The sequence below is a fragment of the Colossoma macropomum genome, unplaced genomic scaffold, assembly GCF_904425465.1.
Source record: "Colossoma macropomum unplaced genomic scaffold, Colossoma_macropomum, whole genome shotgun sequence".
Classification (NCBI taxonomy): domain Eukaryota; kingdom Metazoa; phylum Chordata; class Actinopteri; order Characiformes; family Serrasalmidae; genus Colossoma; species Colossoma macropomum.
This window is the reverse complement of record NW_023494792.1, coordinates 32,553,967-32,567,150: the sequence shown is the minus strand read 5'-3', so window position 1 is coordinate 32,567,150 and position 13,184 is coordinate 32,553,967. Positions and strand designations below refer to the sequence as shown.

General features: G+C 42.8%; 1 protein-coding gene across 1 annotated transcript in view; it reads right to left on the bottom strand.

Moving 5' to 3' along the window:
• The window catches only part of ctnna1 (catenin (cadherin-associated protein), alpha 1), a 147,063-nt gene that overhangs the window by 110,923 nt on the left and 22,956 nt on the right, over nt 1-13,184 (bottom strand). Inside the window, exon 7 of the mRNA XM_036576923.1 lies at nt 2,737-2,940. Within this exon, the coding sequence (XP_036432816.1) occupies nt 2,737-2,940 (204 nt within the window). The remainder of the gene's footprint in view (nt 1-2,736; nt 2,941-13,184) is intronic.

The window sequence follows — 13,184 nt, the reverse complement described above, 5'->3', positions numbered from 1 at the left end:
CCATTTGTAGTACTTACAACCATTTCTCAAGCATTTTTGCACAGCATGTGAAGCACTGTGGGTGACCGAAGGTCTCGAATGATATACCAGTTGAGTCCTTCAGTTTCTCAAAAACTAAGGGTGCATTTTTCAGCCGCTTTACAAGGACCCTACAAGTCAGCCTTCAGTGACATAACAGCTTGCTGCATCCTTGGCTTTGAGACATGGCTCACTGACAGCTGTAAGCATCGAGGAGAAGTTCGGAAACAAAGCGATGCATCGTACTAGCTCACAACATCTAAGCGACTTTTTTTTATAAACAAGATATTCTGCTTTTGCGTGTAAAAACACTAACATTAGATGAAATGCACACTTACTGCTGACAATTTTAAAAAGTGCCTAAGACTTTTGCACAGTACTATATACGTCAATGCACTGTTTGTGTTCTGTGACATTACAGAGAATTTAAAATGGGCTGTTTAAGCAGCATATGGAGCATAGGACTGCAGAGTAAACTTTATCTATCGAAATTTTGGCAGCGCTTACATTCTACAAACTTTCACTTCCAAAAAGCAAGAATTATTTGTTTGTCCATGATATAGGCAACAACAACAGAAAATGAACTCATAGGAGTAAGACTGCTACTGGAGGCCCGTCCAGGGAGGGAGAATGCAATGGAGACATGTGAATCAAACCCCATGCTGTTCATTTGCTCACTCAACAGCAGACACATCCTCCTGTCCAGTGAGCTGCACCCTCTGGGGAGGCAGCACTGTTTTTTAAAAACTTCACAAACTCTGCACTACACATCCATATACACACAGAAGCACACAGGCCCTACAGCAGTGTTCCTCACTCACAGTCCTGAAGGGCTGAGAGTCTGCAACACACCTGAAACAGCTGGGCTAATTATCAAGGCCTTCATGAGATGAATGAGGCATGTTGGAGCAGCAGATACGTGTTGCAGGACTGGACTGAGGAGCAGCGCCCCAGAATATGAACAGTTTAACCAAAATAATAATACAAAAAATACACCTTGCTAGTTCAAAGTGCATGTGGAAATGATTAATTTTTTAAAATATAAGAGTAAAGGGTTAACGTTTTTCCACCAGTCTCTACTGCCCTGTGCTAATGGCTGTACAGTTACTGTAAATCATACAGACGAGTTTACTGTATAGTGTTTGCACAGTTTGTCCGTATTTATTGTCTCGCTGCACTGTTGTGTAGCGCTGGTCTATAGTAAAGGTAGAATTGCGTAGTGGAGAAACCTCATTTTGTTCCTTTCTCATTATATCTGTGAGGAAAAAAGCAATAAAGCTGACTCTGATGCACTTATGATGTGCCTTGCAATACATTCAAAACATCATGATCTTTACTCATTCTTCAAGTAAAGATCGGTCCGAATTATTCTGACCAAAAGTATTTACCCTAGATTTTACCAAAACAACCAGAGAAAACCATTTGGAACATCTGATGTTGCTCAGGATGCTTACGTAACCGTGTGAAATGATCTCTGTTTCCAAGAATATCACCGATTATGTTTCCATGAATGACAAATATACTTAGAAATATTACTACTACTAGTACTACAACTAATACTAATTACAATAATAATTGTGGTAGTAGTAATAATAATAATAATAATAATAATAATAATCATCATCATAACAACAACAGTAGCACTTTTTCTTCCTATCATTTTTAAAAGGACCCTAACTTTCTTCAAACTTTCTGCACAGGCATGATGTCTGCCTGCAACACTGGGCTCATTCAACAAGCGCAACTCAACAGTCACATTTCTAGAACCATCACATACAGGCTAGGAACCATAAATGTTGTTGAGTGATGCAATATGCATTAATACATGTTCAGGTATGTTTATGTGTGAAAACACTAGTGCTTACTGTGGTTTGCATTAAGTCAGTCAGTAAATGAATTACGTGTGAAAAATATTGTTTTACTATCCCTGGAAGCTGTTACCATGGTAACACTTAACAGTCACCAGCCGCAGCCCTACCGCACACAATTTCACGCGATTTATCAAACGTCTCTTTTGCATGTTGTAGGCCTTTGTGATGTCAGCACACAAAAGCCAATATAGCAACAGCAGTCCTACTTATCTGACTGTTACATCCTTCATAAATTGAGTTATCATAAACAAAATGGTGTTATTTGAGCACAGTATTGTAAGGCTTGCCATTCAGCAGATCCCTCAGTACCCTCATAATGAGCCTTTGTGTACTGTTTCCTTCTCCCTCCAAAAGCAAAGTTTGTGTCATGGTGAGGAGAGACAGGCCTTTTTTATACATATCTCCAGAGAGAGCGGTGGCTGTGTACACTGCAGCAGCACCAAAGCTTCCTAAGGGCTGCTGCTAGGACCAAACACAGGCAGCCACAGGCAGGGACAGAGAGAGAGACAGAGATGGGAAGTGAAGGAATTCATAGAAGACACAGAAGTAGGGCTGCGCAATGTATTATTTGATAATCAGTGTCCAAATATGGGCCTTATAAGCCCTCAAACAAATCGCTAAATGTCTGCTTAGAGCATCATGATGATCTAGATGAGTTTCTGTTGGTGTTTTAATGACATCAAAAAATAAATAAATAAATATTTAAATCTGAAGGCTGTCTTTAACAATATTACATTAACGGTTATCAACATATTCAAAGGCATCTTCCAATATGTGGCAATAACCGTATTAGTAATTTTGTCCATACTGAGCAGCCCTACACAGAAATATACAAGAGAGCACCTACGTTGCCCATGTACTCAGTGAGGAGGTCCTGTAACGCCTGGCGGACTGAGTTACACTCGGCCACAATGCGCTCACGGCGGTCGTCCCGGGTGCAGGACGAGTCGGCCATGAGGGCGGCGCCACTGATTATGCTCTCCAGCCTCTCCTCCAGGGACGGGCGGAAACGCTCCTCGCTGAAATTCAGCGGGTCCACGATGATCTGCTTCTGCAGGGGAGAGAAAGAGAGAGAACAAAGGAAAAGAGTGAGCAAAAAGTACAAATGTATCGACTTTGCAGACAGAAACAGTGACTCACAGAGTTTCATCAGTCAGCGGCCCCAGGAGAACGTGACACGTTCAGACATGCCAGGCGCTGGACCAAAGGTAAGGGTTTGACAGTTAAGTGGTCTTTGTTATTGCCGTGGGAAGCTGTGGTCGACACCTGTAGCCAGGGGGGCTGAAAAGAGGGTTGGGGGTGGGGGTGGGGGGGTGCTGGTTGAGCGTGGGTGGCTGAAAATCACGCTTCACGAAGCGCCGCCGATCGGCTTCAACGCTGCAGAAAAGGAGCCAGAGCCCGTGGTCTTCATTAACCAGAAGAATCAATAATTCAGACGCTCTGAAATGATGATGCCATTTAAGGCCAATGGCTCTTTTCAATCAGCATTAACCAGTCTGTGCCCTTACGAAGCCCCTCTGAATCTGCACTCTGCAGCACACAGCCTCTTAGTCTCCATTACACAGCAAAAGAAAAAAAAAAATAGTCAGCCAAAAATACCCAACTTAAAGAGAGAGCTAGGGCCAGAAATGCTAATGTGGAAATACGACAGCTGTCGCTGTGAAACCCAGCAGTTAGCACAGCTAGGCTAACACCTCAGTCTGGCACCCTGCTAACTTCTATTCATTATTCTTCTTCATGTTAGCATTTTTGCCCAAACTGTCTCTTTAATCAGAGCACAGTCAAGGCACTGGACATGTGTAAGATGTGCAGTGTCACTGTGTATATTTGTCAGGTTTCACTTTCTCCTCATTTGGGAGCCAAGGTAAGCACCAGTTTTCAGTCAGTCATTTGAGCCCAGCCCTGGGCCACAGAATGTAGCTCTGCATACCAAAAACACTCCTGGTTTACCCCCCCCTCCCGACTCCACCTTCTCCTTTTCTTATTCGTGTCTCTGGATGACATTTTGTTTGTCCCCTGTTGCGTTCAGAGGCAGTACTGCTACTGCAGTCCAGAGGAGGATACATGTTTGGGTCTGGTTCCACGGGGGTTGAAGAGTGCAGAATCTGAATCTCTAACATGCCAGCCAAGCATTAGCAGCAAATAAATAAATATATAAACATAAATAATTAAATAATTGGTCCATGCTAGCAGCAATCTTAAAAGGCTTTACAAAAAAAAAGTGAGTTTATTAGCCTGCTCTCGTCTGACCTCCTTTGCTTGCGTGTCACGTTGCCATGACAACAAGCCTCTCTCTCTCTCTCTCTGACTCACTGCGAAGTTGCATCGGCTGGAAATTAGGCAGCGAGAAGAAGCGAGGTGGAAAAATGTGTGCGTGAGCTGAAGTTTCTGCATGGTCACCAGGAAATTACAGATCCACACCCCTCGACTCATGTGCTGCCTCATGTACTCCCAATCTTGTACACACACAGGACACACAAACAATTTCTGCCGCCATTAAGGCAGATGCCATCTGGCTCGATAGCTACAATAAAATCAGGCTTCTGCTTTTTTCCTGTGTGTGCGTTCCAACTTTGCACTCAATGACTCTTCAAGGACCTATGGGTATCAATAAAAGTGGACACTGGCCTTTTCTGCTGCGCTGCCCATGCTGAAGAGTGATTTCCAGAGCTGCCGCAAACACTATTTTACAGGCCCCGAATACTGGGGGTCTCCAAACGAGTCGATGTTACTTTTAAAAATAATATCATCACATTCCATAATTATAAAAAATATGGCGAGAGGCAGATGTACTGTGTCAGATAAGGAAACATGAGTCTGACTGGATTTTTGATTACCTAGACAGCAGCGGGGACGTAATCAGTTGAGCTGGTTTACCGAATGGAGATGACATACTAAGCTTAATCACATCATAAGTGAAACAAATCTCGTTCAGGTTGGCTGTTCATATCTTTCAGGAATCAACAAAACCATTTAGCTAGCCAGCCATCTCTGTCTGTCTCCATCTCTTAGCTCTTCAGTGGGTAAAGGAGTGACTGAGGACGCTCTGCTCCGACACCTAAATTCTGTTCAACAGTCAAATCTAGAACCAAACAAATTAACGTGTGTTCGGCTTTGTCTAAATGTTGTTTGTCATTTTAATATCCTTCACAAACTTCTCTTGCTTCACTTTTTCAAAGAATCAGAGTGATCCTGAGAAATTGCTGGGGGAACTGTGCCCGTGTTTAGCCTTTAGTTAAAATTACATGGGTATGACATGATTTCACATCACATCAATTGTTAAGTAAAGCGCATTTTTTCCTGGGTTTTAATAACAAAGAAAAAAGTTTTATTTAAAACTGATTAAATGATTAAATAAGCCTCCACCTCTGAAAACAGTCAGAAATTTACAACAGCTTTCTAGAATTCAGCTGAGGGTGCAAAGGGTTAAGCAAAAACGAGGTTACTCAAATGATACTAAATGATAATTATGTTATTTATTATTACAACAGCATCATTTAGTCTTGTTGAAATTGTAATACTTCTTTTAAAACTGTTAAAATAACATTGTTGCGGTCAGTTCAGCATCAGCAGCCTTCCCTCTGCATAACTGCTATACGGGTGCAGGAGGTAGATCTGTACTGGGGTACAAGTCTATGTCACAATATGCAAACGACTCAAGCATTGCTAGCGCTTTTTGATGACAGAGCCCACCTTATGCTATGCTATACAAATATAAGTTTGAAATATGATAAGAAACCTTGACAGCGCAGTCAAAGATTAACCGAGTTGTCAGTTTCCCACATAACTGTTTGCAACTGAACTTAATCTGAGCCAAACAACTGTCCTTAATTGCCTTTGTGCTCTGGGATGAGTTGGCTATCGGCACCCCTTCTACAGCTACTGAAGAACGTGTGGCTCAGGCTGATCCACTCTTGGATGACAGCTATGAGGGCTCACAGGCAAACACAACCAGAGTTAGTTCCGTGAGCAAGTAGCCAACCCAGACAATGGGCTGGATAGCTCTGACAGCTCTTTACCAAAACGCGAAAGCGGGGATGGCAGCAGAGAGACAGATGAGTGAGGGCGAGAGTAGTCTATGCATGCGAGCCACAGCTCTAGACAGCAAATGACTCCTCGGACAGAGATGTTTGGGGGAGATTCTGTGCCAGTCTGAACACCCGTCACTGCAGCCAGAGGAATAATCTCCCATACACATGCTAATACCTACCAGCACTTGGCTACTGGCAGTCACTGTTAATTTCAGCCCGTAAACAGATGGAGAGATTTACTGACGCTGATAGTACGTACAGTTAAACAATTATCTGATCAATATTTAGGGCTGTACATTTCTAGTTTTAACTGTTAGAATTTTTTGCATTATAAGCCATGTTCTTGATGAATTCTCATACTGGTCTCTTAAGAGTACAAAAACAACCTGACAAACAATAAGTAAATCCTCTAAAATCGGATAACCATGTGGAAATTAACCACAGTAAACGGTTAAATCAGGTTTGGGGTGGGGAGGTGGTGCTATTTTTTCCCTTTACTTTACCTTTTATTAACAACAACACTCCAACCCACACATTATCACTGTGTTTGCTCACAAGCACACTTCAGAGTCAGGAATCATCTAAACATCACCTGAAAATACATGCTACTATTATTATCATAATCATTATCATCATCTGTAAGTACATCTGATGCACTTTGATATGTCCGATGCCTTCCGGAACATCATAGATGTGTCCACAAGCATTAGCAGATGTGCGTACAGAGATATGATTCATACTAATAATAATGATAAAATTTTAAACAGTTCCTAACTCAAGCAGATGTGCGAGCTCAGTGATACTGCCCAGTGATTGATGTTTAATCTTTGTCAAATAGAAGAAAACACACAGTTCTTGTAAAAATGTAGTTGAAATATATGGTGATGTTCAATTTGGCCGTGAAAGTGTAACTGATATAGCAATTAAAAAAAAAATGTAATTAATTTTTTTAAACAACATAATACCACGAATGTCAAACAAATTTTTCTAAAATGTACACCGTAATATAGGCAGAATTTAATAGGCACGATTTCTTCATGCGTTTTCTTCATGCGTTCAAATAGTGGAGCTAAACAACCGCGTTTCTACCACAGCTCTCTCTCTTCTCGGTACAATAAATGTATTAATGCAGGATATCAACACCCTGGATGTTTAAAGTTCAATTATGTTCACGTCAGAATCTCATTTTGGACCCTCTGAAAGTCTATGCATGGTTTGCTGATGGTAAGACCCTTTTTTATTGTTCTTAGATTACTCAATTACTAATATTGATTGGTGGACTACTCCCAATGCATCAAAGCAACAGTCGATGAAGGGAACTGAAGAAGTCCATCCCTCCATACCCTCCAGATGTTATTCAGGTGCTCCTATTATATACTACTTGTAGAAAATACAAGGTAAGGCAGTGGTTTTGAGTCTTGGTCCTGGAGGATGCCTACCATCCATATTTTAGTGAAACATCAGGTTTAGCAGTTCATTAACTGGCAGTGCTAAAGTCGAGACAGCACTAAAATGTGCAGGCAAGGGAACTGAAGGGCCCAGGGCTGCGAACTATTGCTTTAAGAAACAAGAGGTGGTTCTTGTATGAAATTATTCCAAAGAATCATTTTAGGCAACGTTTAAGTACATAATTTAAACTCTGATTGCATGATTAGTCATGAAAATCACAACGGTGATGCCAAGGCTGAAGGGAACTTGAAAAGAATGGGCTTCTAAGCTACTAAGCTCCTATCAGATACCATTCACTTGGTGTTCGGCAAAGTTCCCAAACCCAAGACCAGGATCGAGAACCAATGGTGTTGTGGGCCACCTTCCTAACTGGTGCTATTGCAATGATATTCGTCATTGATAGTATTTTGGCGAATTTCACCACAGTCCGCCAAAGAGAACAAGCAGCAGAACAAGAGCTAAAGAGGCCGATATCGATCAGCTGCTTTCCTGTAATGATTCCAGCACATCTATGGTGGCCTCTATGCTTTTGGAATAAAGAAATCCACCACTAAAGCAGGGCAAGGCCAGTGAAGTGGAAAGCAGAGCAGAGATGCGTTGTGCTCGGCTGTTCCTTCAGCAAGTCTCTAAAAAGCTGCTTGAAGAGCTACCCCTTCAGTCACCTGCCAGAACTGTCGATATGACACACCAAATTCAATTTAGTTAAACAGCCCTCGCCACAGATTAAGCGCTCCAGCAGCACTGCAGCTCCAAAAGTGTTCGACAGCGTCGCCAAATGTCATCTACTCATATTAGACATGTACTACTAAACGGTTTCTCTCACCCTGATGAACCTGAGCGCATTGGCAGCCGTAAGAGTGCAGGGGGTTTTATTTCATCACGGCTGGGTATCATTAGCGGAGGCAGAGTAATAAGGTAATATTTCTGCTGTGCTCAGATCGATCCTGCTTCTCTATGCCTTTATAACTCCACAAGAACAGTATGAAGCAAAACAAGGTCAAAGAGAAGTAGGGCCAATCACAGAATACAACGCAATCGATACGAGGGAGAGTGAAAGGACCTGGGAGGACTCCTGCAGGCCCAGGTGAGGACGGCGCTTGAGTCACACACTCACTGAAGGAAAGAAAAAAAATCTTTCTGCCTGCTTCCCGCAGCCCATCGATCGGGAAAGTGAAAATCAGGATGTTCGCCTTGCGTACAATTAACCATTATGTTGAATCGTTAGGCTTGGCTAGTTGCAAATGCATCATTTTGAAACCGACCCAATTCGTCTGAATCAGTGAAAATGTATCACCCAGCAAAGACGCCCAATTTAAAATAATGAAATTGGCAACTTAACAAAAATCAAAATTAAGCCCAGAGGCCCAGTAACTTATCAGCATAACAGAGGCTTTCACTCACCACTACTTTACATAATAAAATCAGTGGATCCTAAACCTGGTGCTGAAGTTCCTTTGGTGTTCTTCCTGCACTCGACACAACAATTCATCTAATTATAAGGGACAGCTCAATTCAGCCATTTTTCCCCAGTGTTTTTGTGCTGGATCAGAGTCCTTTAATGTTGTGGCTGATACCAATTCAGTCCAATCCTTGTGTTTTACAGATTCACAGACAATAAAGCCACATAATTTGGTAAGATATACTAGGCTGCCAATTAATGCTATGTGCATAAAGTGACATTCTGGACTGATAATTTGTTTTGGTACTAATATCAATTACTACTTAGTTTCAAATGCTACAGTAATATCCATTTTATAAACACTGCAGTGATGTCTTTTGTTTGCTTTTTTTTTGTTTTTTGACTCCTGAAATCATCAAAATGCTGTGATTTCATATTTCTCTAATATGCAGGCTACAGTCTGATACTTTCTCTTAGTTTTGTCAGACTGTCACTGTTAACATCAGTTTCAACTTACACGGCTTCAGTAAAATCTGCAGTAAAATAATTAAAAACACTACTTTAGGGGACTGTGTGGCTGCAAGTTTTCACTCCAACAAAGCAGGAGGTCACCTGATGAAATGTTTGAAGATTGAAGGCCTCAGTATACTTCAGCAAACAATATGACGTAATTACAGAGAAAACAAACAACCGCAGGCGTCTCGCGGAGGCTTCATTCGTCGTGTCGCCCAGCTGCCATGTGCGTGAACCCCGCGGACGTAAACACTACGCGACCAAGGCGTGCCATGAAACAAAGATGGACAACTTTGAGGAGCTTCAGCTGTGGCAGACACACTAATATTTCACTATGAAACATTCACATGAAAATATCTCCTAAATGTTAGACATTAAGTCTGTTATTTAGTAGTATGAACTAGTACTGAGCAGGTTATCTTATATTTATGTTCACAAGAGGACGAGACTGAAGTTGTCTTTCTATTCACCAGCTTCTTGTTTGAATTTCCCCGTTCCACCTTAAATGGTGGCGGTATTCTGAACTCAAACATCACCATAGTTAGAACTGTGAAAGAATCATTTTCCAGCAGTCATGAAACTTATAAATGTCACAGCATCACATGGAGCATCTGCAACAGGCAACACGAAACCGCAGAAAGTATGTGAGCTTGTGAGCTCACAAAGACGCTTTCAGCTTCACCCAACCCTCGATTTCGTTTCACAAGAAGTACGCTGAGGCCTTAATACCACCTGATTAAACAAGAAGAATTAGGTGTGCTTCAGCTTGTATGGAGTGAAAACCTGAGTTACTTCTAAGCATCAGAGCAACAAAGACACTAAAATGAAGAGGGTAGGACCTGTGCTGCAGTAAATGATAATTAAATTATCAGTACGCAAATGGTTTGAGCAGAGTCCTCCAACTCCTTGAGGGCCACAGTACTGCACAGCTGATCCAGCACACCTGATTCAACTCATCAGCTAATCATCAAGGTCAATCACACGTGTACCGCCATGCTGTGGTGCTGCAGGATTTGAGCTGGAGCAAGCCAGGGCTGGAGCTATAGGGGGGTGTAGGACGCAGCTCTGATCCCATTGCAAACCCTGCTGGGCGCAGCATGAGCAGCCTGACAGCAAGAACGAGCGTTTAAAACAGACAGCAGAGCAACAGCTGATTAATCCATCCATGTGTGATACAGACAGAACCTTCTGAAGCACTGACAAACTGGCAAAAAACAGAGGAGACCGCTTTCTTTTGTTGTGGAGTGATAGGCATAATTGCTAGAAACAGAGTGAGGGAGAAACAGAAGGAAAGAAAGAGAAGGCTTGAATGAGGGAGCAAGATATAAAGCTTGAAGGAGAGTGAACAAGCAAACTGGAAGCAGAGAAAGTATGCGAGTAAACTCGTAGCAGGCAGAGCGAGATATGAAATGAGTGTGGGGAAAAAAAAAAATAAACAACAAAGTGACTCGTGCAGTTACACCTTCAGCAGCCCTGATGACTAATAACCTGCATTAATCCATAAACTTCCTGATCTACTCACACATTTTTATTAAGATTAAAAACAGTGGGTGGGGAGCAAACAAAAAGAATAAGGAAAGGGGGAAAAAAAAAAGATAGCAGCCCCCTCTGCGATGTCATGTCGCAAAGAGTGTGTGCGTGAGCGCCCCTGAGACTGAGCAGGCTTTAGGATCAGAGCGAGACTTAAGCAGTCCCAGAGCTCGGCACTTCAGAGCGCAACAAAACCCTGGCAGTTTGGAGACACTCTGGGAAGCGCTAGCTCGCTCAGCGGCAGCACAATAACCCAGAACTTCACATATTAATTGGCGCAGTGTGCAGGGGGGCAAGAGCACGCTTCTCCAGCACCCACACCCCGCTCAGCTTCAAGAGAATACAGGCTCGCTGGAGAACAGAGAAGGAGAAGGATAGCGAACCGTGCTCTTTTCGGAGGAGAGGGGAGCTCACTCTAGTTTGCTGTTGCCTCTTTTTACGCATGCCGAGGAGCGGGAGGGAGAATTTGATTTGCAAATCTCTCCGCAGAGGGGAGACGGGAGCACCTGCGAAGAGCGATTCATCGCGGATCGTGCGGGCTAGTGCCAAGCGCGCTGCTCGGATTGACTCATAGCCTCACTCTTTCAATTAGGAGCTCCATTCGTCTACATGTAACGGCTCCATCCATCGAGATATAGAGATGCTGCTCACGAACGGGCAAGCGCTAATTAGGGATGTTGCAGATTAAGCGAGAGAGCTGGGCTAATCTCTTAAGGCCTGAGCTAATCATTAAATAATGACTGTTTAAATTTTTTATTTTTTTGTAAATCAATGGCAAAATAAGAATATTTCTGCACGTGGTGCTGAGCTGTGCAAGGGCATAGGAGGCCATATAAGCAGGTAATAAACAGGCTAGCCTGTAGTGATGCCACACAAGACAAAGCAGTTACAAAATCAGATTTTCAAGATGCCCCGCATGTGGCACATATTATAGATACCGGACATTAATGAGCTGCCTAACTGGGGTCTAAAAGTAGCCATGATTGTGGTTAGTACACATCCATGCACACAAGCAAGCCCACATCTTGTGCTCTAGCATATCATCTCAATACATTTTATTCTGACTCCCTCAACTGTCTGATTAGCATATATAATGGACACACTGTGTCTGTCTCCTCCAAACTAGTGCAAATAGAGCAAGCCAGAATGATTAGGCTAACAGGTGAGTCACTGGCCCAATCCCATTTCTTCTTTTTACCCCTACCCCTTGTTTTGGAGTGTCACCCTAACCACTTGGACCTCAGTTACAAGGGGTAGTGGTTGAGATCTTGCCCTACGAAATGGGACAACCTTCAAATTACAAAATTTCATTATTGCTTCATTAACAGCTACTAGCGGCGCTTTGTAGGTGACCCAGCCTGTCTTAAGTGATGGCAGAGAAAGGAAAAGTTCAGCGACCTCGCTGGTGGGTTTTAGTCACATTTAGGGCATCATATGCTTTCAAAGAGGGGGTATAAGACAATTATTTATTATCGCCCACCGCTAATTGTTCGGTGATACGAAGCTGAAGTCAGATATTCACCAGGTTCTTATTCGAATTTTCCCGTTCCACCTTAAATGGTGCAGCAGTTATGATCTGGCGCTTCAGGTGTTAGAACTGCTGGACTATTTAAGGTGGAACGAGAAAGTTGGCTAGCTAGCTACCAAAACATTAGCATGCTATTAGTGATTGTTATGCTTGTTACGAAGAAAACGACCATAATACATTGAAACGACATTAAAACTAATATAATACAATGGTTATCATAATTTTTAACTGAGAACATTCTCACATTAGTGGGTTTCTTTGGTCGCTCGTACAGCCATCTTGCCGGTTTTTCTTTTTTTCTTGTATCACTCCGTTTGGAGAGTGCCTCTGAAACACCTCCATTTAGAGGGCCATGTAACCCTAACACTTCGCCCTACCCCTCTATCTTAACAAAAATTGGGACACCCTAACCCTAGACGTGAACGCACAAAACAGAGGGCTAAGGGCTAAGTGGTAGGGGCAAGGGGTGAAATGGGATTGGGCCATTGTTAGCAGCAACAATGAACCGGATTTGCACCACAAAGTACAGGTGACAGGTGAAACAAATCCGGCCTTTCCGCATCCTCACTGGTTACATCACTGCATCCTCCAGAGACGGAGCAAATCTGAGAAGCGAGAGCGTCATTCCCTACAAAATCCCCATCATCTTAAGACCTTACTTTTTCAGGTCGATGCCGAGTGCTCAACTTTTGGGTCAAACTGCGGAGGCCCTCCTCACCCCCGTCACTAGATAAACAATCAGGGATTAACAAATCAAACCTGACCGACTGCGGGAGGTCAGCGGCCCAGCTTTTGTTTGGACATATGAATTTAATCTGATTCAATCCGGGATTATCGCATCCCGC